The sequence below is a fragment of the Spinacia oleracea genome, chromosome 5, assembly GCF_020520425.1.
Source record: "Spinacia oleracea cultivar Varoflay chromosome 5, BTI_SOV_V1, whole genome shotgun sequence".
Lineage (NCBI taxonomy): Eukaryota > Viridiplantae > Streptophyta > Magnoliopsida > Caryophyllales > Amaranthaceae > Spinacia > Spinacia oleracea.
The window spans coordinates 45,723,432-45,748,829 of record NC_079491.1 but is presented as its reverse complement, the minus strand read 5'-3'; the positions used below and the strand labels follow the sequence as shown (position 1 = coordinate 45,748,829).

At 36.1% G+C, this 25,398-nt stretch overlaps 1 protein-coding gene across 2 annotated transcripts in view; it reads right to left on the bottom strand.

Annotated features, from left to right (window-relative positions):
- The window catches only part of LOC110798266 (uncharacterized), a 39,987-nt gene extending 25,107 nt beyond the window's left edge, over positions 1–14,880 (bottom strand). The window contains exons 1-10 of one of the 2 annotated variants that reach the window (XM_022003439.2): positions 14,730–14,880; positions 14,343–14,473; positions 8,131–8,209; positions 5,444–5,524; positions 5,279–5,359; positions 4,408–4,484; positions 4,230–4,284; positions 4,071–4,119; positions 3,433–3,570; positions 1,249–1,330 (exon numbers count right to left, since the gene is read on the bottom strand). In XM_022003439.2, coding sequence (XP_021859131.1) covers positions 1,249–1,330; positions 3,433–3,570; positions 4,071–4,119; positions 4,230–4,284; positions 4,408–4,484; positions 5,279–5,359; positions 5,444–5,524; positions 8,131–8,209; positions 14,343–14,453 — 753 coding nt within the window. In that variant the 5' untranslated portion in view covers positions 14,454–14,473; positions 14,730–14,880. The remainder of the gene's footprint in view (positions 1–1,248; positions 1,331–3,432; positions 3,571–4,070; positions 4,120–4,229; positions 4,285–4,407; positions 4,485–5,278; positions 5,360–5,443; positions 5,525–8,130; positions 8,210–14,342; positions 14,474–14,729) is intronic. The other variant, XM_022003438.2, reaches the window with a different exon arrangement.
- Positions 14,881–25,398: the final 10,518 nt, after the last annotated feature.

The following is a 25,398-nucleotide window of genomic DNA, read 5'->3' as shown; positions in this document are numbered from 1 at the left end:
TTTAAAATACATCAAATTACTTGAGGGTTGAGACTGCTTCGCATCACTAGAAAACTTGCAGTATATAATCCAGTAAACAAAATAAAACTCATTATCTAAGAGAGATTGTCGTTGGCTCTTCTTAATTTAAAATGAAAAGGTGTAATAAAAACAAGAGAAAATTAGAAGGAACAAGCAACTATAGTAGTCGTTCACTTTGAAAATTGAAGAGAAACTCTGCTTGAACTGATTTTTCGTATTTAAACCCAAAACTGAAGATTAGATTCCTGTATCAAATTTGAACAGAAATGTTTGTCCATTATATAGCCTTTTGGCTACACTCATACAAATCCTTAAAGTGCGATTCGTAATTCAAGAGTAACTACATGCTAACTGACAAAGTGACAAGGCATTACAAATAGGAAAAGGACTCACCTTGCAAGGAATTCCTATCCATTACAAATTTGCAACTCTTAAAAATAATTGTAAGGTTCTTTCAGCAAAAGAAGATCAAAAAACAGAAAAAGAAACAAAAAACCCTCGCCAGGTATATGCTTAAATACAATTATGAATTACCAAATGTCTCCATTTAGCTAGAGAAAAATGCTAGTGTTTGCATTATGGAAGATCTTTGAGACACTTTTTAAAATTGTATAATTAACTGGGCTAAGCGAGTAGTTCCACATCCCACTCCAGGATGTCTCATCTTATTGAGTCTTTGAATTCCTTACAGTTTTCAACACTAAGGAAATAGAAAGTTCCCTTGTGAAAATTCAGATGCTCAGGGAAAATCTAGAAATCAACTATGCCTCACAGCAAACAATTGGGAACATCACACAGGAGTAGATATTTTCAATGCTTAATTTAACTCCAACAACTGCATAATTACCCGATCTATTAGTACCTAGAAAATCTTAGAAGGAAAAAAAGTAAATCCCCTTTAACCCTAATCTATCAAAACAAGGAGGTGGCTGGTTCTAAGATGTTTCATTAGTAAGATATCCTTTAATATTGCTATGGAATTGGGAAAGTATCATGCAACCAAATGCCATTGCATTATCACTGCCTACCTTTCTCCCAAATAAAAGTGGATTCTTATAAATGGAGAAGGATAACTTTTGAAAACTGATTAAACAAATTGCGCAAATGTATCACATTCACATACCACATCATGTCAGCCAGAATTAGATAATCAGAAAGTCAACAGTTAGGTAGTAGCAAATATAATGACAAAAGTTACATATGTAAATCTTTACTCAACAGTCTTACCAAATTCTCAACTAGGGTATTCAAGTTATGATGCTTCATATGGTCAGCCCTTAACCACTGTTGAACATGATGCTTGAAAACCCTGCACAATTGCAAGGACAGATTTCGCATGAAATAGCTCAATAATTGGTCATATTTGGTGCACATAACTCAGTTCGTATTATGTTGCACATAGTTGCTGAAGCTGAGTTTTTTTTTCAAACCAAAGATTTCCTTGTGAATATGTTGTTTTGTTAGAAAAGTCCAAGGTTAATCAAACTTTTGGGGTAATTTATTTTATGATTCAACTACAACTTTTTCCTTGTATTACTCATGATCAAGTTATTTGACTCCCATAACCCTTTACAGAAATTCTATCAGAAGACAAAGTTTGAGTCTGTTCATTTTTCTCATGTTTTCTCTATTTAGGTACTTAAATCATGGACTACATCCATTTCTTTGGAGGTGACTACTATAAAAATTTGAGATACCTGAGCTGCTAGTAAGGAGTGGCCATGTATTGTTCTTGTTCTGTGTTTTTAGCTTGTGGTGCTAGGGAGGGCAATTGAAGGATATCCGTTGTCTATGTCTATATGTAAACAAGGTTACCTGGACTTGAGGACATGTGCAAAACATGGTAACATGCAAAAATAATAAGGATGCAAGAATTTTGTCCTCAAACATAATACGAATATGGGATCGTGTCTCAAAACATATTCTACTTTTTCAAAAGTTCCTTCAATTTCCAAATGATAAAAGGAAATAGTATAATACGTTTGAGTCACTAAAGGTGAAAAGAATGGAATTAGAAGCGTAAATAAGAAAGGGGAATTTCGTTTTTAAATATCAATGTTTATGTTTCTTGAGGATAACAAGGGGGGAGAAGGAGATGCAAAAAAACAAAAAAACAAACAAATATTGGGGAAGGAAGTCATAAAGCGGTGGGTACAGGAATCAGGAACTCAGGAAGAACCATAACGGGGTAGCTCTACTCTATTCAGGAAAGATAGGTCAAGAGAATAAAAAATACTTTGAAACAAATACCAAGTTAACAATAAAGGAAGATGAGGGTAACAAATTAACAATGCCCTTTTCCATTCCCAAAACCCTCCTATTTAAACAGCCCATAAACAAGTTTTGACTTGATTGATAAGCCTCATTACCCCAGAATTCAGAGGTGCAACTTGGAGATACAACAACTAGTCTGACAGTATTGAACACAATTATACAAACAGTATACAAACAGTCGTCGCAGCCAGAAATAATTTAATATGAGACACATCTCTCACTTACCCTGCAATCCTTCAGAAGACTGCAGCGTAACAAAATTAACAACCACAGTTCATTGAGCTCCAATCAAGAAGACTTACCCTATCAAATAAAAGCCCTTAAATCTTCAATCTTTGTAATTTAAATTTCAGCATTGATTATCAGATTAACGGATTTTCTAGTGAAATCCTAGATCTGTAGTTTTCAACATTGGACCAGCTCGCACAGCTTGGCAAGCTTTTTGTTTCCCACTTTTGTAACCAACACAGGAAATCACAGTTATAACTTCAGCAGTTGAAACAGAAAAATGTAAATGGTATAGGGCCCATATCCCCAAGCAGGAGAAAATAACCCATGATCAAACTACTACTCTTCCACGAGTAGTCCTCCCCTAACTGTGCATGGAACATTATATAGACATAAATTAGATTGTTTCAATGCCTTTATCCTAGTCCGGTTCACCTTTGTCCAACCGGCTTTCTTGACTTGGTCACAAGCAGGAATTTATTTAAGATGAGGGCAAAATATATCAACTTTTGTAATTCTTCTTAACGAGGATGATTCAATCAAATAAAAAATTCAAGACGCTCACTATCTTTCTTTGAAGCTTTACATCTACCATGGCTCCCTACATAAAGCACCAGCTACCTGTTTTATACTCAAATCTCAAATCATGAAACCATATAAGGGGAGTATCAAACATTCAGCAACAGTATAGTTACAGTAAAACCTAAAACACCACTTGTTGAAATTTATGAATGGATAACTATGTCAAACACAAAATGTCTGAATATTGTGGCATTATGCTGTTGTAGCCCCATGCTATTTCCTACTTTTGTTTCCATTCTGTCCTAATCCCCAAGTGATTTCATAATTAATCATCTTCACCATTGTTACTTACACCAACAACAGAAGTTGTGGTACTGAGACACTCACCATGAATTACCGGCAGCATTAGAGATAATGTCATACAGTATCCAAGGATGAATCCTCGCTTGCACTCCAAGACAAACCGCCTCAACTGAAGCAACAAGATGGATGGCTTCAAGCAGCTCCGTAACCATTTTTACTTTACTGCAGAATGAAGGAAGAAAACACTGTATTTCATCAATGTACACCAAAATCTATGCAATATATAACACTGAAGCCAAACTTAATATCCTTGACAGCCACAGTTACAATTATCACATTATCCATAATCCATAATGGCTTGAAACAACAAAAATATCATGTATTTGATATTAATCATTTCAATGATCTACAAAATGGATAGTTAAAAGAGTGATCTCAGAATCTAATTTGTTACAGCTATTTCTTTTTTGTAATCCTGTGTCGAGAACTACAAGTCAAAGAATATGAAACGTTTGAGCGTTTGATATACCAGTTGAAGTAAGAGATGAAGGTTTTACAGATTCGTAGATTTAGGTTAATGCCTTTCTCAAGAACTTGAGAACCAAAGTTGATCCCAATAAACTAGGAAAACCCTAACCTATTTTAACAACTAAACCCAAAGCTTGTGCATTTGGTTACATACAAGAAAAAACTGTCAATTTGCATCCAATAGAGAAATGTACCTTCCAGCACCAATTTCACCTTCCAAAATATGAAGTTTTGCGCACATAGCTGTCACAAATAATCAAGTTATAGAGTCAATGAACAAGCTTTCTGACTTGTGCATTTTCATTTATAAGAAAATAAAATAACATTTTTTTCTGACAAAAAAGGATGACTACCAGAAAGCATGGGACGCGCTTTAGCAATTGCATTAGATTTTCCTGATGAAATTATCTGAATAAAGTACGAAATAAACATAATTAGATACACCGGAATATCTACAATTTGAATTAAGATGAATAGTAGTTCCACACATAGAGAACATCATTTCAGTTTGAAGGATGAAGAAATATAAACCATGATTTTCCCATCCAAATCCTCAGAAGTTCCCCTAGAGATATGAGCATCAACCACTGCATTTATCTCATATTCCTCTGCAAAATGATAGAACAAATCAGTTATCAGATGTAAAAGGCAATGGTAATAGATTAACACTATACCACAACCTTAAATGCCTTTAAGGAGATAGAGGTAGAAATCAGTCAATCCGGCAGGCTGAAGTCCGATCGGGTAATTGTCGGGTGATAAATCAATCGGGAGGGTTCAGGGTGATACGTGTCAGGTCATATTTGGGTCTATCTTCATTTAGCTAACAATGATAATAATCAATATTAGACGCATTTACTTTCAGGTAGGGCCGATTTCAATTCGAGTCTGAACAGGGTCATGTAATTGTGGGTAGATCTCGGGTCGAGTCTGAATAGGTCATGTTTTTTCAGGTAAATTTCGAATCTAGTCTTTTATACAAACAGCAAACGACAACAAGCACACTAAACCAAACATCTACACTAACTACAAAAAAACTCAATTGAATGCATTGGTATGGAAGACTTTCTCGTCTTCTATAAACGATTGAAGAACATCACTTTACATATGCCCAGCATTTCATACAAACAGCAAGGCTCTCATTTCATTACTTTCTCTACAAACATATTTAAAATTAACTCCTTAAACACTACTTCTTCAACTTTTGGATTTCTGGTTAAACACCACAGAGTTCCTTAGCAACCAATTCTATGAATGGCCTCAATAAACAACATTAAATGCAGATTATGCTTAGCAGTAGTCTTACTTGCAACTCTAAGAGCACAAACTAGTTCTCCATTCAAATCAGTCGCAGATTTCTGTATGCAAAGCAAAAGGAAATGTCATGAGATAATTGATTTACCTGTAAGACGCTTTTCCAGTTTCTGAACTTCAGCGGACACTATGACTGTACGAATAACTACTATCACATTTTTCTTTAAACCTGAAGATAACGACATGAGTAAAAATCTAACAATGACCAAAAAAACCAAAAAACAAATACTGCAATAAGTTTAAAGAGCTTCACCTTCCAAAATTCCCTCACGGCCAAAGATCATGTCATCTATTTGTGTTGGGCTCGATATCAGGAGGATCATAGCCGAAACGCCTGCAAGTAATAAAAGCAAGATAAGATATTTATTTCACTGGTGATATGATAATGTGATACCGCAATACAATGTATATTCAGTGACAAGATTGACATTAAACTTTCAGACTGATTTAAATTGTGACTTCTTATCTCTCGTAGTAAAAAAAAGATTAACAAAGAGAGAAAATCAAGAATATACGCTAGGATGAAACAGTTTCATCTAAGCACAAAGCTATACAGAAACCAAGAATTTCTTAAACCATAATATCATCCTTCCCCAAGAGGCCCTAGCCCCTTTCCCCATTGCTAAGTTCTAAAGAATCCTAACAAAAAGACAACAAAGATAATTCACCCATTTGTGATAGAGGATGGGGACAATATTAACTAGTTTTCAACCTGAAAGTAGCATAATGAATTGAGGGTAGCAAGAATATAAGGAATATTTCCCTCAAGCTAAAGATTCACTCATGAGCTTATCCGCAGGTTGTGTTTGGTTGAGAGAGGTTTGCCTAGTCCAAACCTCTAATAGAGATGGTTGAGAGATGATAGAAAGAGAGGTTTAAGCCGAAAAGGCTAATTTTGAGAAAGCTAGTTGTAGGAGCTTTTTGGAAGAGAGGTTTGTGATTACATTTTTGAAATGGTTATTATATCCTAAAGTTGTTCGAATTTATTATCCTTAACCAGAGACTCAAAAAAATCTCCCATCAATAAATTATTCCAATATCACTATTTGCCATATTACTGAATAAAGAAGGAGAGGGTTTTTTGTGGTGTTATAACGGATGCAAAGAAAGATTAAATAACATAAACAAAGAACGCAGAGATTTAACGTGGTTCACTCACAATGTGTTAACTACGTCCACAGGCAGAGGGGAGGAAAGTTTTATTGATCTTGAGGAGTACAGATTACATAATACAACTAGGTTATGACCTAAAGAGTTTATATAGTATTCTCTAGACAGATGCGGAAAAGCCCAGAAAATAGGCCCAAAACAGATAACCCTAGTCCAAAACAGCGAGATCCCCGAGCTGGGGCGTTGCAATAAGGGGCTTGACCGATTCAAGGCATTATTCTAGCACGTGGATTGCACGAGCTAGCCGAGCAATCAGCAAACAGTAATTACAAACACTTTTACCAAATAGCTAATAGAATCAGCCAATCAAACCAGATAATACAACCAGCGAAAAGTTTCTAATTACCAAACAAGGCCACAATCTCAAGAAATGTTAAGAGTTGCTCCAACCTATATAAGAATCCTTTTTGTATAAGGAAACAAATTCCATTAAACAGAAGAAGGTGAACTGATACAGAGAAGGGGTCAGAATACAGAAGTCCACAGGGTAAAAGAAAAGAACTCCAGTCTCGGAATACCTCAGAAAGGGAATATTAAGGATTTCCCGTGAGCCTGAGCCCCAAAAAAAGCTAATTGTACCACTTGGTCTCACAATGTAACTAAAGAAGACTCTCAACCTCGAAACCAATCATTCCTGTAATCAAAACTTCCACATAATGACCAAAATAGCATCCTGCCACCAAATCAAAGAATAGAAGGATCAACCAAACGAATCCTGACAACACCAGAAAACTCCCCAAGGAAATGACTCCAATGCAAAACCAATTGAAGCCCTCTTCTTATTAGTGGGACAGAAAGTACATGCATGAAGAGATTTGTATGGGCTCCATAAAATATCACAAGTATTAGGCTTCCACAAACTAGGACGAGGCAAAATTTTCTCCCCCTTCAGATCCTTAGCCTTCCTCATGAAGGTAGAAAGAAAAATAAAGGTGAATTTGGTGTTTTGCGTACTTGGAAAAAGAACATAAGAAATATGACCCTAGAGTTTGTCAACCGCTTTGCTCTCGTGAATCTGACAAAGAAAGGATTCTCAACAAGTTAGTGAGCTCCCCTAACTCCTAATCATGAGGGTACCTCCCAAAATGAAAGATCCAAAAAATAGGCTATCACCGACTCTTACACAAAAGAAAGAAATACCAGATTCCCACTAGAAAAAGTTGGAATATTCAACTCCTTCAAACATCAAGATACTAACTCACAAAATAGCTAAAGAAGTCAAAAGGTCTTCAAGAGATCATCGGATTTGAATTTCTAAAGCTTCAAACCAAAAAAAATATAGTTACAAAAAATAAGATCCAAGATTGAATGTTACATGGACATCAAGCAGTCACACGCAAGATCAATCTCAACACCGTATGGCATACCAGAAATACACTTCTGACACCCCTTCTCACCAAAAATACCACACGTTACTCAAAATGCTCCAAGCTTATAGGATATGTTAAAATTAGTTTCCTAATCCATATAATACAAAAATGGTTATGCGACTTATACCCAGCAACATAATCTGGACCACAGGTAAAACAGATCCAAGCCAATTACTTGGCCTCAATCTTCCGTCCAACACAACAAATACAGAATAACAGACGATTTCTTAAAGTTTTCATTTCTGATAAACCTTCATGACAAAGAACATTTTAAGATTTTCCATCTTCTCAATCTTTTTTAAGGAGTACCTTAATCCAGAATTCAGAAATGCATAGCAAGAATTTAACAAGTAGGCTGTGAAAAAGTAAGGAATATTAGTTGGGTTTTTTAGAAATTTACCTCTAGTAGCCTCCATTGCCTTGCCGCATCTAGTTCCCCCGAGCCTTTTTGAAAATTCAACCATAAAGGGGTTATCAAGCTGGATGAGAAACCGAAGAGAACATATGACTAAATTAGTACAATTAACACTCAGACAAACAATTTAAAAAAAAAGTTCAACCAATATTGGATTAGATGAATGCTTTGATCTAGTTTTAATCATTACAATCCTCGTTTCAACTACATGATTACATTGAAATTTAATGGAACCAATGAGCCACAATTACAATCATATCAATCAAGTAAACCCTACAATTATGAATTATAATATTTGAAATAAAGTAAAGAGTAAGGCAAGTATTCCATAGTCTTTTTTTTAGAAAATAAGGTTGCAATCCTTATTCCTTACAACCAAATTTTTATTTTTATTAACAGAAACAGTTTCTTATAAACTAGCTGCGCCTGACATAGCCCCGTGAGCATGACACGAGAATCAGAGAATGACATAGCCTAGTGAGCCTGACACACCCTGGTGTGCCAGACACACCATTTTGCGCCTAGGGGCAGCTTGCTGCATCAAGCGTCCAATATATTGGCCAACTGGTACTTGTTGGGAGTTTTGGAGCATAGCGCAGCCAACTGCATTCTGCACACCAGCTGCCTAGGCGAATATATAAACCCTTCAAATTTCGTTAAAGAGGGGGGAGCGAAATCTAAAATGAAAACGTCGAAGCTCTCTGCTCATTTCTATTTCTCTAGCGACAATTAGGCAAAACAAAACACTAATTCTAAACATTAAAATCTATCAAAGAAATCATTCAAAATCTCATTTAAAGCAATACCGGAGACCAGGCTTGGAAGCAATCAACAACTAAGGGCTAGAGCAATCAACAACTAAGGGCTAGACATCTCAGGGCTTAATCAAATTCTAAATCTTCTACCTTTCTACTAATTTTCAAGTCAAGGTTTTTATCAAAGATTATGCAATTCTTATCATGTTTAGGAGGAATCAATTCCTCCCAAAAATAGGAAAATATAAGCAATCTTGGAGTGATCTTTGGAGGAACATCACACTTTATGTCTCCTTCGAACGACTTCAAAGCTCCCCTCTTTATTTGGATCATGTTGATTATTATCATGTTGTTTCATTTATTTCGGCTCTGTTTGGTTAGGAGCTGTTAGCTGTTAGCTGATAGCTGGTTTGACTAGCTGTTAGCGGTTAGCTGTTTGCATTAGCTGATTTGACTAGCTGGTTGCATTAGCTGTTTGTGTAAAAGTGTTGGTAAATTAGCGGATAGCTGTTAGCTGTCTAATATGTAAAATGACCATTAAGGACATTGGCATACTTTGTTTTTTATCAATATTAGACAAATAGTTTATTGTGTTAATGTTTTTCTCTTTTATTTTTAATAAACAATGACTGAATAAAATAATTTTTGAAAAAAATATTTTTAATTAATTTTTTTTAATAATAAATATTTTTCAAATAGAGAAATATTACTAATGATATTTCAAACATGATTGCAATATATTTCAATTGCTTCAAAGTACTAATATAAAATTTATTACAACAAAAAACGAATCTAGTAAATAGGGTGAAATGAAAAAGAAAGTGTGAGTAATGGTTTTAGGAGAAAAATAATGTAGGGTACCAAGGTTGAGAGTGGTTGCAATTATAGGCAATATTAGGACATAATAGTCATTTTCATCCACTTTCTCAAACCTCTAATTGCAAAAGGTTCCTATATTGAGCTTTTTCAAAATAGCTTTTTCACCCAAAACTCTCTTCCAAACCTCTCCTAACCAAACACTTCCAAATAGCTTTTTCTAAAAGTCAAACCTCTAATTCACCCCAAAAAGCTCTTTTTCTCTCGAACCTCTCGTAACCAAACACCCCCTTCATGATTTACGTAACAAACACCAAACTTGAATGTTCTGTTTTGCTCAAATCATTTCAAAATTCAAAGTTCATTTCAATGTTTACTTCAAAATTCAAAGTTCATTTCAATGTTTACTTCAAAATTCAAAATTCAAAGCTTCATATGATTAAGCTTAGCAACCTGTTCTTAAAACTAGATCTTAGTATAATATTTAGAGCAAATCAATATTTGTGTGCCATCCTTGAACACTTCTCTTTAAAGCTTAACTCTCCAACTTTCACAGTTCAAAGCCTTCAGAATCAATGATGTTTTAGAATAAGCAACCTCTTTCTAAAACTAGATTCTTAATTATTCTTGAAGCAATCAAGATTGGAATGTCACATTTGAACATTACTTCTCTTTGATAAGTCGTCCATCGTTTGTTTGTTTATTTCCATTATTGCTATTATTGTTTTATTTTTTCTATTTGCTTATTTATTCAAATATTGTAATAATCTTATTATGCGCTTTTACTTTCCGCACTTTTACTTGTTGAATTTATTTGCTTGTATATATTTTGCTTATGTGCTACCACCTTTTCCATGCTAAATCAAAGACCTACAAAGTGCCATCACGCCTAAATAAGACAATTCTTGAACAAAAGGGATTTAGGTTCATCAATCAATTTCTAATAAAAGTGATCTCAAAATCTTAGGGGGTGTTTGGTTAGGAGAGGTTTGAGGGAAAAAGAGCTTTTTGATGTGAATTAAAAGTTTGACCTTTTGAAAAAGCTAGTTGAATGTGTTTGGTTAAAAGAGAATTGGAATAGAGTTTTTAGGTGAAAAAGCTAATTCTAAAAAACCTCAACATATGAGCTTTCTCCTTCTTCATTTCACCCCATCTGCTTGACTCGTTTATTGTTTAATACATTGCAATATTGCATATTACGGAGTAGTACTTTTAAGCACTTGAAAAACTATTGCAATCATGGTTGAAAGTTAGTAATATTTCTCTATTTGCAAAACAAGAATTTATATATATTTAACATTTTAAATAAAGAATTTTTTTTAAAAATAAATTTGTTTTATTTATTCAATGTTTATCCAAAAAATAAAGAGAAAATAATTAACATAATAAACAATTTGTCTAACATTAATAAGAAATAAAGTATCCAACAACAAAGTATGTCAATGTCCTTAATGGTCATTTTACATATGAAATAGCTAACAATTAATTTACCAAACACTTTTACACAAAAAGCTAATTCAACTAGCTAGTTAAACCAGTTAATCAAACTAGCTAACAACTCCTAAGTCCTAACCAAACAGGGACTTAAGCCTTATGTGATTGTCATTAACATGCAAACCCGCCTAAACGTAGTGTCAAGCTAGGATTGTAAGACGGTTCTTGCCGCTTCAAAGACATGCACAAAGTCAAAGAGAATCTCATCCCGGACCTTCTCTAGTGTTTCAAAGACCAATTATGGAGTCATTCATAATCGATCTTCCAAACGTACCTAAAATGCTTTGCAACGACTCTCGAAATTCTAAAATCAAAGCACTGGACCTTCAAAGTCGAAAAATCGATATGCGCGTGTTCTTACATGTTAACGCTAATGGTTCCTCTTGGGATTGGTTTGAGAAAACCAAACTGTTCGCGCACAAACATGACCTAACTAGGGGTGATAAAAAAATACCCAACGCGCTGACCCAACACAAAAAAAAAAAAAAAAAAAAAAAAAAAAACAGGGTAGTTTTCTGATATTTCAAATATAAACGGGTCGGGTACCCGACCAAAAAGATTATTCGAGTATCCGGGTCGGGTCATGGGCCCTTTATTTTGGAAACTGGATACCCGGTTTAAATCATTTTTTTAAAATGTGGAAGTTGCGTATAGGGTTTATTGCAGCTGCACATATCATCCAATCTTATCATCCCTTTTCTCTCTCCTCGCAAAAATTTCTAAGATTTGGTATCTCAAATCCTAATCATGTAGTTCCCTCACCTAATTCTAAAATATAGTTCCACGATCTACCTTTCGGTACAATTTATTTGTTATTCGACTTTCATCTCGTACAGCTCAAGCAGACACACACAAATACTAACTAAAAGGGATATACGGATTCGTTGTTTGCTTTCTCGAAGCCTCTTGCTCATCCATCTCTTGGATATAGATAGATAGAGAGGGAGGACAAGGCTTTTGGTTTTTTCATGTTCCCAAGGAAAATCCCGAATTGTATCATCCCAAATTGACGGGTTAGTGTGAGCTTATCCGCACTGACTCAACTACTGTTATTTTTTCTCTCCTAAACGATACCCACCTCGCAAATCTGATTGAATCGAAAACAAATTAGTAATTTCTAGTGCAGATATTGTTGTTGGGTTGTTTTTTCTAAATGTAACTATGTAAGAATCCCAAATTCCTTCACATGGATGCACGGAAATGTCTTCACCATGCAGAGTTGCTTCATTTTTCACAAGCCATTTGTTCACAAGTAGACAACAAAAAAGGGGCAACAAGTGTTCATTAGCAGGTCTTTAAAAATTGAATTAAAAATAGGATGTAAGTAATTAAATTGGATTTGATTTGAAATTAGACTATATTAATTTAGATTACTATTAAGCTACTACTTTGTAATCTGCTTTGGTGTGCTTAAGATTGAAATCCTTTCTTTATTTTGTGTTTAAGTGTTAATGGCTATGTTGGAGCTGATGCTAATTAAAATTTCCGGGTACCCGTGACCCGACTCAGGAAAATCGGGTACCCGAAATCCACGTACCCAATTCTTGCGGGTTGGGTCACGGGCTGGCCTTTCTACTACCTGCAAAGGTGGGTACCCACATTTTCAGGTACCCGATAATGAACACCCCTAGCCCTAACACAAGTGAATTTCCTTAAGGGTTGAAAAACACCCTTTTGGAAATATTCGAAGCTCGAAAAAAAAGCCCAAATGGTAAAAGGTACACCCAGGGTTATCAAAATCGCATTTCTACTTTAAATCGGAAGGGCTGTCAGAATCGGGTCGTAAAATCGTAGATTCTACGAACTTGCGGAAGTGAGATTCTATGATAAAATTTGTATATTGTTTCCCCATTTTTCTATAAATTGTTTAAATTAAAGCATTATATACTCACGTATACTAACCTTTTTAGAAGAAAAGAACATTTATGGTGTATCAAGTTATCGTTGTTGCATTATATCGTTGCATTCTAAGATCCTAAAATCGTAGTTAGAATTGGTCGCGTACTTTAGGATCGTAAAACCGTACGATTCTAAGATTTCAAATCAAGATTTTAACAACTACAGGTACACCAGATTGCATGTAAATTTACATGCAACCGGGCCGGTTTGTATGTTTAACCCCTCAAAAACCACATTTTTATAGTTTAAAAGCACATTTTTACACATTAAAAGCACATTCTTACCATTTAAAAGAACATACATTTAAAAAGAACATATTGTTAATAAAGAAAAACATACTATCAAAAGGGATGCAATTAAGGGAATTTAACACACTTGAATGAATTGGGGTTCTCAAATTTGAGCGCAAAGGATTTGAAAGGATATGTAAATTCTTATTGGTTACCTCTTATATTTAGGTTTTTTCTTAATTGGAAGAAGGTACTCCGTAGTATAGTATTTGAAAAAAGGTGTTTTAAAATTGTAAAATGTGCTTTTAAACTTAAAATAAAAAAATATGATTTTTAAGGGGTTAAAAATACAAAATGACCTGGTTGCATCTAGCTCTACATGCAACCGGGTGTACCTTTTGATTTGCTATATATCTCATCAAATGAATAGAATAGAAGAGACGGGGAAATTGTGAACAGTATACTACGAAAAAATTAAGAGCTCATGAAATCGACTAGAAGGTAGTCGATAAGGTGTATTCATCTATTGTGACACAATTAACATACACAAAGACTCATAGACTATAATGTTCAAGATTTGCAGAAAACCTAACATATTTCCGATCAGAATCTTTGTTCTTTATCACATTATAGTTGGAAAAGCTAGTGCTTTCCCCATGGAATGGAGTGCAAACACCTAGAACCTCAAACCTCAAGCTAGTTTTCAAATTACGTTATGACTCAGCACAAACATCAAGTTCCTGCACTTCAATTATACTACATTATTTTGAAACTTTCAAATAGTTCTAATGACAGAAACTAAGCTGTCAATCAATATCAGAATATCACCTTTTATCACATAAAAAACCCCAGCAGCCTACGACTATAACTGCAAAAAGGGCGATCAATACCGTAACAATAAACAACATTCTGTCAATATACGCATGCCCATTACTAAGCACACAATTAATTAAGTTGCAAGTCTAACAAACATGATTTTAACAAAGTCAAAAATCAACTAAACCTGAGAATCAAAAGCTTGGACAGCATAACCAGAACCGACAAGTGAAGCAGCCAACTCCAAACTTATATCATCAAACCCCACGAATCCCACCACATTTTCTGGGGAACCCATTTTTTTGGCTTATATTTGTCCTGCAAAATACAATTGTTTATATTTCAAACGTGATTTATTGTTCTAAAATTGGCAATAAAACTCCTTTACAATCATCAACGATAGTAATTCTTAGCACAGTTTAACTTTGATAATCGATTAGAAGCAATATCATTGAAACTAGATTTAAAAATCAAAATAATTGATTTATACAACTGGGATGATGATGAAAATGTAAATTACTCAATTTAATACTAGTAAAATGATTTAATCAGAAATACTGAATTGATTACGTACCCAAAAACCAGATTGAAAGAAGGGAAAGAACGAGTTCTTGGTTGGAAATGATGAGTGCGAAAATGGCAGAATAGAGGTGAAAGTCAAAACAAAGTGTCAGAAAAGAAAAAGCAGAAGTTGCACGAAATTAATGCAATTATAATTAATTAATTATATTAGGAAATTTTGAGATTTACGGAGGAGTACCCTACAAATCCGGATTTGTGTTTATCACCTAAAAATCTAATACTTTTTCTGTTTCGAAAATATCGCACCATGATTGATTTTACTCCTTTAACCATTAAATTGACTTTTAGGCTCTGTTTGGTAACACTAGTTGAACTTGAGCTGAAACTGATAAGTTAGCTGAAACTGATAAGGTAGTACCTGAAATTGATAAGGGGCTGAAACTAATAAGGTAGCTGTTTGTATTGCCTGTTTAGTAGAACTAGTTTTTAAAATTGTAACGCCCCGACCTCTAATTCACATAATTAAGCAGCGGCATTTATGTCGCTCTTAGCTTAGGAATTCTTGTCATTTTTCTTACATTTTGCATGATTTTGTATAGTTTATTAGCCATATATATGTTTCTATCAACTTTGATCTATTATAGGTGAAATGTGGAGTAAACGTGGAAATTCAAAGAAGAACTGTGCAGAAAATAGGGATGTGCGCGCGCACAAGTCAGCTGTGCGCGTTCACAATGAAGAAAAAGAGCCATAGCAGGATTTCTTAGTGTGTGCGCCCACACACTCTGTCACGCGCCCGCACAGATTTCAAGTGTCAAAATCAGGACATTCTGCCAAATCTGTGCGTCCACACACGTTTTAATGGTGCACCCGCACAAAAGTCCATGTGCGCCCACACACCCTGTCACGCGCCCACACAACAGCTGAAACAAGCCCAAGCCTGAAATTCCACTATGGGCCCACACAGAATTTATGTGCGCCCGCACGGTGCGCGACTTCTGACTCTTCGCTCTGTGTGGACTCACGAAAATTATGTGCGCCCACACACATCACTTTGTGCGCGCGCACATACCCCTGTGCGCCCGCACGACGACGCAGGCTGACTCTTTTTCATAATTTAACTTCTATTTTGGGGAAGCATATAAATAGGATTTCTTTTCTTATTTTCAGAAGTTAGTTTTTGAGTTAGTTTTTCCGCTTTTGGTTCTTAAACACTTTGTAATTTCCCAAATTTCTAGAGAGAGAAACTCAATTGAATTCTTAGTTTGTGCTTCAATTTCAAGTTGTTGGTTCAAGATTTCTAAAGCTTCATAGTAAATTCTTTCTTCCTTAATCTCTTCTACTCTTTCATTGCTTTTCTTAATTTCTTAAGTTTTTTATTTCTACACTTGTTTTTTGTTGTGATTTCATTTGAATTTTAGGATTTCAAGTTCAAATTGCTTGTTTGATTCTAAATTTCGTTTTCAATTCAATCAACATGTTCAATGGCATAATTCTAATCCTTAGCTTAATTTCTCTTTCAATGTGTAGTGAGTAGTTTCCATGCTAGGGTTAGGGGTGATGCTTGGGAAGTAGTTGGGGATGTAGAATTGAATTGGTGATGGTTATGTGATTAAATTGTGATATGCTAGATAGGATTTCCATGTTTAACATGATTGGTAGTTGCAAATGCTATGATTGTTATTGAAATTGGAGTGTTCATCATATACTTGTCAAGAGATTGAGAGTGTGTGGTTTCATATGAGTAGCTAGTTGATTTAATGAACCATTCTAGGTCTTAGGTGACGCGAGAGCGTACTATAGGATCTAGATTGGCATTGCGTTCTAACCGAGAGGGGTGAATCGCTAAAATAGTTGGTTGCTCCCTAGAAAGCATGTCTTTGCATCATCATGTATGTGATTCAATTCGTTTTCCCCATTGAAACTCAAGTTGATCCTCAATCCCCCTAGCTTTTCCATAATTTATTGTTTGCCATATTAGTTTAGATTCGTTAGTTTCGTCCAAATTAATTCAATCACTCTTCTAAGCTAGCTTGTTTGTTTTAAACTCAAGTCGCTTCGTTCTCTTGGGACGATCCCTAAACTTACCGCTATAACGAATATGGTGTGTTAGGTATTTCTATAAATTTTGTTTGGTAGGTGATATTTGTCAACGACCGGAAATCGCCTTATCAAAATGGAGCCGTTGCCGGGGAACGGTAGTCATATTTGAGTTTAGTTTAACATCGAGTCTAGTTTAATTATTTTACTTCTTGCTTTTAGTTTAATAGTCATTGCTCACGTTTTCTTTGAGTTGTATGCAAGATCGAGGGCGAAGCCGTCATCGACCCCTCTATTCTCTCGACTTGGAGTTAGAGATGACATTGCGGAATCTAAGGAGAATTCGAACCCGATCTTCAAGCTACAACAATTTGCTACCTTAAGCGAGATTCCGGACCAAGAGCCTATAAGTCCTACAATTGAGAGTATGGCCTTTCCGGTGAAGAACTTGGGTATTCCGGTCGCTTTTGAGGCCACATGTGGAATTCAAGCACCAACCACAAATGCCAATAATTTCGAGATTAGGCCCGTTTTGATCACACTAGTCCAAAGCCATCCATTTTGTGGGCAGGCTAGTGAGTCACCGCAGGAGCATTTGAAGCAATTTGAGCATTATTGCGACACGATCAAGCATAATGGGGTCACTTCCGAGTATGTGAGGCTAAAGTTGTTTCGGTTTTCGCTTCTGGGGAGAGCTAGTGATTGTCTTGACAAGGAGGTCAAGCCCAACTCACTACGAACTTGGAATGAGGTCACTAGTGCTTTCCTTAGCAAATTCTATTCACATGGGAAAACCTCCGAATACCGGCAGAAGATACAATCGTTTGAGCAAAAAAGAGATGAGTCCTTGTTCGAAGCATGGGATAGATTCAAAGAGTATCAAAGGGAATGTCCAAAGTGGCTCCTCCTACAAACCTTCTATTTGGGACTTAGCCCGGCCTCAAAGACTAGCCTTGATGCGGGGGCGGTGTAACACCCTAATAATTCCTTGCTTTTATAAAACCATTTTCCAACTTAAAATAAAGGAATTACTAAAGTATTACCGCCACCGTGATAACGGTTAAGGCTATTACCAGAATTACGCAGCGAAATTAAATGTCAACTAACTTTTAAAAACATAATTAATGAAATATTGAGGCCTCCTACAATTTGGAACCATAATGGCCCAAAACCCAAAACATAAATAGTTCAAACATTTCAAACATAATTAAAGTATTATTAAATAGTTCAAAATACGAAAACATGCAACTCTCTCGATCATCCCAAGCCACATGATTCCGATCTACCAACCTGCTAATTTATTCTACTCCCCATCAATGCAAGTGCAAATGATGAAGATCATCATAGGGTCATTAAGGCAAAGGCCATGACCAAAACACACAAAGCACGTAGTCAGCAAAAGCTGAGTACTTACAAGCATAGAGTAAATGAAACTAAAACATGCATCACTCACTAAATACTAATCAACATGCAAAAGCCATATAATAATAAACCATCAATCATGAATACAAGACTCGACACTTGACTCGACTCTTGACTCACAATTTAATTAGAATAAGCTTCGACCGGGCCAAAAGAATAATCCACAAAGGGAAAAGGTGATGGGAGCCAACCATACACCAAATATATAATAATAAATCAGGCCATACCGAGTGTCGGGCCATACCGACGGAATTCCTGTGCATAATATAAATGAAACAACGTCTTGTATCATTAGTAGGAGTACGAGCTTTCCGGCAAGACTCCCCCCATTGTTCATACTCAAGGTATATACGTTCCAAGAGTTTTGAAGCTTCTTCTGGTTGCACTTTACGTTTATTAATATTTTATTAAAGGCGAACTCAAGACTCACCAACATGCACACATACAATTAATAAACAACAACCAAAACAATCTCATTTTAAATGCTTTAGGACTTGTGATCAACAAGGAAAGACACTTGTGATATTACTACCATGTTCCTCCTCACCAAGGTGAGACTCCACATCATGCACATTAACATGAGGGTTGTGCCCTTGCACGACAAATCCTAATTCATTTCATACATAATATTCCCAACTGAACCCTACATGTGTTGTGGCTTACGTGAGCTAACCCTTCACATGTGGTAAAATAAATAGTACAACGAAGTACGAATAATTGGCTCAAAGTATGCTAGACATCCCGTACAATAGCATACAAATAAATAATCTATCCCTTGCATGTGAAATAAACCATACATGCATAAATATTGAACAACATGATTGACAATGAAATCCATACTCATAATAATTCCAACATGCTTGTTCAACAATTAATCCAATAAATCCAACATCACAAATCACATGCTCGTTCACCAAAATAAACATGATTCCACATAATGTAATTCACATCACAACAATCATGTAATGTCATTGACAAAAGGTGTGGTCGCCCTAGACTTGTACGTACCTTGAATACCTAAGCGTAGGGGACACTTTGCAATAACGAGCACTCAACTAGAAATCACCTCCTATCATCAAAATAATGAAACTTAAATTATTTCCATGTTCATTAAATTTCCAGCAACTTTATAAAATTTAAAACCTCCTTTAAACTTTAGAATTCAATCGTTTTTCAATAATAAAATCGTCTCAATTTGCAAAATCAATCCCTAGTACAAAAACATACTTTTTCCGCCTTTAAAATCAATAAAAATCGACACTTTAAACCTTTATTCAAATCTGAAAATATAATTGATTATCATAATTAAAATCATCACCTAATTATGCTAATCAATTGACTCATTAGGTCTAGGTTAAAACCCTAACTTGAAAATCCCAATAACACTAGTTTATGATCATAAAAATCAATGCTTTATTCAATAAACAAATCTGAATTTTTTTTTTTTTTGGCAAATAAAAATTTTATAAACCAAAAGGAAAGAGCAACAGCTCAAAGATTACAAGCACCAGAACAACTGGAGCACTAGTTCCCCAACAGGAACAAAACAAAACCACCTAAACTAGAACCTGACAGCAACAGGCCTAATACAGCAACAAAGCAATGACTGAATCTCTACATCTGCAAGCAACCTTAAACACAATTTCTTTAACAATTTGCTCAGCTGATTGAACATGACCAGCAAAGACTCTTTGATTCCTTTGAATCCACAGGCAATAAACTGCTTCAGCAAAACCAGCAAGGAGAAGTTTGCTCACAGCAGTACATTTTTTACTCATTCTCATAGCAAATTGGAGCTCCTGATCAAAAGCTTGGCTGCTCCTATTGATATTCAGAATCTGTAGGAATTTCTGCCAGACTTGTCTAGCATAAGAACACTGAAAGAACAAGTGCTGCACTGATTCTGGATCAACACCACATAAACTGCAAACACCATCAGTAGCTATGCCCCACTGCATGAGTCTGTCTTTGGTAGAAAGCCTCCCATGAACAGCAAGCCACAAAATGAAAAGACTTTTAGGGCTAGCAAAGTTATTACAAACCACTCTCCTCCACTGAACTTTAGGAAACTGACCCAACAAACATAGGTACATCTTCTTGATAGAGTAACCACCAGTAGCAAAAAACAGTTGCTTGCACATAGGATCCCTATCCAGCAAATCTCTACACCCCCAAATCTTCTTAAGAACCCAAGAAGCAGAACCTGGCAGAGCCATGGTGAACAAATCCTTGCCCTTGATATAGTATGCATTGACCCATTTAACCCATAGAGCATCAGGTTTGAAAGCCAAAGCCCACAAAAGCTTCAGAATAGCAGCTTTGTTCCAAAGATAGAAGTTTTTCACATTTTGCCCACCAGCAACTCTAGGTTTACACACTGAATCCCAAGCAATGGGAGCTTTCCTAGAGGTTTTGGTGTCCCCAGTCCACAGATAGGTCCTACAAATTCTTTCTATCTCTCTGAGAACCTTTTTAGGGAGCATAAATATTTGGCTCCAGTAGGTTTGAAGGCTAAACAAGATCACCTTCACCAACTGTAACCTTCCAGCATAGGACAATTTCTTAGCAACCCAAGAAGAAACTCTAGAGTAGAATTTATCAATGAGAGGTTTACACTGGTTAATGGTAAGTTTGGCACTGGAAAGTGGAACTCCTAAGTATTTAAAAGGAACAAATCTGAAAATTCATCCTTTAATAATTAAAACAAACCTAATGAATCACAACACGCAAATTCTCAAACCACGATATTCATAACCGGTTCCCAGCATTTTAATTACTCAAAACAATATTAATATAATAATTTAAAATACGAAATTTAAATAGAATAGGTAAGGAAGAAGAGAATTATACCAATCCGGCCTATAGCACGGAACAACCACGAATTAATGTGATTGGGAGAAAAGAGATTGGAAAACGAACAACAACGAAGCAACACAACACACGACACACCACTCGTGTGTGCGTGTGCAGCGCGGCACGAAGAGCAGCAGCAGGGGCGAAGGTACGCGGTTGGGCGCTGCGCGCGAAGGGCGAGCGAGGGCAGGGCGCTGTTGCGCAAGGGAGAGAGCGAGGGCTGGGCGCTGTTGCGCGAGGGAAGGCGAGCGAGGGCGAGGGAGTGCAGCGCTAGGCGTGAGGCCGAGCAGCACGAGAGCACAGCAGCGCGAGCACGGGGCTGCGTGCGTGCGGACGAGCCGAGCAAAAGAGGAGAGGGAAAGAGGAGTGTTGGGCAAGCAAGGCAAAAATAGGGTTTATGAATTTTAGGGGCTTATTTAATGATGGGGGAGTCCTATTTATAGGCTCCCTAATCCCTTGATGGGCTAGGCTTAGGAGATTTGAGTTGGGCTTAGGAAATAAATGATTTAGGCTAGCTTAGGATTTAAATTAAACTCTTTTGATTGGGCTCGTTTAATAAAACGAATTGGACTTTTTATTTAAAACCCGAAGCTTTAAAAATTATTTGCAACTCATTTAATTTCCCGACTCAAGAATTAAATTCGTTTCGTAATTAATTAAAATACATTAAATAAAATACATTTAAATATCATTTAAATGTTAATAAATCGTAAAATGCTTTATAAATATAATAAATATACTTATAAATATTATAAAAATACGAGGTATTACAGTCTACCCTCCTTAAAAGAAGTTTCGTCCCGAAACTTGGGTTCAGAAATCAAAATTCAACTCAAAACTTGAGACTTTCTGAGACTTTCAATACGTTCATTTACAAAAATTTTAAGTTGCTGTACTCTTTACATGATTAAACAGGACAATAATAAGTGCAAATTCAATAGAAAGCACTAAATTGAGCATAAAATAGGGAAAAACAAGGTAAAAAGTGCGAAATTCTATCGCACTCTACCCCCCTTAAAAGACACGAGTTACGACCCCGTAACTCAACTAACCTCGGGAAAATGCTCGGGATATTTCTTTCTCATTTCGTCCTCCGCTTCCCAAGTGGCTTCCTCAAATTCTTGATTAGACCACAACACTTTGACAATTTTCACATCTTTAGTACGCGTACTACGCACTTTGCTATCAAGGATTTTGACAGGTCTTTCCTCAAAGGTTAGACTTTGGTCTAATTCTATGGTCTCCGGTTGCAACACATGCGATTTATCCGGGATATATTTCCTTAACTGAGATATGTGGAACACATTATGCACTATATTCAAGTCCATAGGCAAGGCTAGTCTATAGGCTACCTTTCCGATTCTTTCTAAGATCTCATATGGGCCTATGTACTTAGGGCTTAACTTCCCTTTCTTTCCAAATCTCATGACACCTTTCATTGGTGACACTTTGAGCAACACATTATCACCTATGTTGAACTCTTCATCCCTACGTTTCAAGTCTGCATAACTCTTCTGGCGATCTTGCGCCGCTTGGATCTTTGATTGTATGGTTCGGATTTGGTTCCTGGTGTCCTCTATCATTTAAGGTCCCAATACTACGATTTCACTAATATCGTTCCAGCAAAGTGGACTTCTACACTTTCGTCCATACAAAGCCTCAAATGGTGCCATTCCAATGCTAGCATGATAGCTATTGTTATAGGAAAACTCAATCAAATCTAGCTAGGCTATCTTCCCAACTTCCTTGGAAATCAATAACGCATGCCCGAAGCATGTCCTCTAGGGTTTGGATAGTCCTTTCAGTTTGTCCATCCGTGGCTGGGTGGAAGGCTGTATTCATTTTCAATGTCGTACCAAAGCTCTTCTGCACACTTTTTCCAGAAATTCGAAAGAAACCTTGAATCCCTATCTGATACGATATCCTTAGGAACTCCATGTAACCTCACAACATTCTTAATGTAGGCTTTAGCAAGTTGTTCCATTTTCCAGGTTTCCTTCATTGGTATAAACACTGCTGACTTAGTCAACCTATCTACCACCACCCAAATTGTATCATTCCCAGTCTTTGACTTAGGTAAACAAGTGACGAAGTCCATAGAAATACAATCCCATTTCCAGCTTGGAATCTCTAAAGGTTGGACCTTCCCTTGAGGTCTCCTATGCTCAATCTTAACTTTCTGACAAGTCAGACATCTAGCCACAAATTCAGCCACTTCGTTCTTCATCCTTGGCCACCAATAGACCTTTTTCAAGTCCTTATACAACTTGTCACCACCTGGGTGCACAGAATATGGCGTATTATGCCCTTCTTTCATCAATTTCTCCTTCAATTCTCCACACTTTTGAGGCACGCACCACCTGCCTTTGTACCTCAAACTTCCATCATCATGGATTCGAAATTCTAACTCCTTACCTTGCGAAATCTTTTCCTTGATTCGCTCCAACTTTACGTCACCAGCCTGATTCTCCCTAATCTCATCAAATATCGACGACTGGATGGTTAAGGCATTCATTATTCCCACAAGGCTTTCACCACTTACTATTTCAAGGTTCAAACGCTGCATGTCCTTACACAGCTCATTAGCAACGACTAATGCATTAACACTATGACTTGATTTCCTACTCAAGGCATCCGCAACTACATTGGCTTTTCCTTCATGGTACTGGATATCTAAATCATAGTCCTTAATTAACTCCAACCACCTTCGTTGGCGCATATTCAAATCCTTATGTGTGAAGATGTACTTCAAACTTTTGTGGTCCGTAAATATCCTACACTTCACACCGTACAGATAGTGTCTCCATATCTTCAATGCAAACACCACTACTAGAAAAAGGACATTTAACGACGAACAATTTCGTCGTTAAAAGCCTCAATTTTCGTCGTTAAAACCTTTAACGACGGAAAAAATGTTCGTTGTAACAGGTTCCGTCGTTATTGGCTTTAACGACGATGTTCGTCGTTAATAATTAACGTTTATTAACGATGAATTATGATTTCGTCGTTAAGCATTAACGAAAGATTACCGTTTCGTCGTCAACAATTAACGACGAAATCCTAATTCGTCATTAATTATTAACGATGAAATCCTAATTCGTCGTTAATTATTAACGACGAAGGTACAATTTCATCGTTAAAAGTTAACGACGAAGGTACAATTTCATCGTTAAAAGTTACGACGAAACAGTAATCCGTCGTTAATTGTTAACCATGAAAAAATAATCCGTCGTTAGATACTTATTCACGATGATTATTTAAGCAATAACGACCAAAAATTCCATTGTAAAATGTTCTTCCCGTCGGTAAAAAAATTTGAATTTTAGCAATAAAGACCAACTATTCAGTCGTTAATATTGCAATCATCATAATAATTTTACATGTGAAACAATATAGATACTATAAACAATCAATTAACACAAATGAAAATTCATTACTTAAAAGATTTTTGACAATAGAATTTCAAGTTATGCAAAACCAAAAATCACATCCTTTATATTTAAATTTAAAAATTAAAAATAAATAATTCTTGTTCAATCTAGAAGAACAAAATAAAATTTATAGTTGAGGTAACTAGTTGAGTTGCTCTCTCTTGGAGTGCCATCTCTTGAAAAGCGTAGTAAGAGCACTTCTTTAAATGCTTTAAGATCATTAAGCTCATCTTCAGCTGAACTCATGCGACTCTTAAGTGCATTGTTTTCTACTTGTATTGCATCCACGCGATTGGTAAGAACACAATTTTGTTTGTTTGCCTCACTCAACTTACATTGAAGTTACACCCTACTTGGTTGTGGTCCTGATATTTCTTTAAGTGTTATTCCTCCTTCAAAACCCAAAACCCGATCACGAGACTTCAACTTAAACGCCTTTTGTGAGTGATTCTAGAGGATCTAAATCCTGCTAGTTGCATAAAGAGTTGGAAGTCAAGAAAAAAGTGAACAACAAAAGTGCCTTTCAAGCTTCAAGCTAACCTGCCACGGCCCGCAGACTTGACCTGGGACGAGAACGAGACCGGTGGCTGGGAGGAAACATAGATCTGGACCTGGATCCAGACCTAGAGTGAGACCCAGATCTTTCTTTCATAGGTGATGGAGACCGTAGAATACCTACAGTGTCCAACAAGTAGAATAAGTTTAAGTGAAATGGAAAAAACAATCCATACATCATTGGACTAAACACAATACAGAATTAAATAACATATGTAATAAGAATATCCTTTGAATAGTCTCTTATAAAAGAGTAAGAAAATCCTCTACAAACTTAAGAAAACACAGGTTCACAATGAACAACAGTCTTAATTTATCCAGATTCACATGATAACTGAGCAGCTCAGCCTATAGCTACAAAACCTCGAAAATAACAACAGTATAAACCGGTGCCAAATAACATACTTGCATGCACAAACA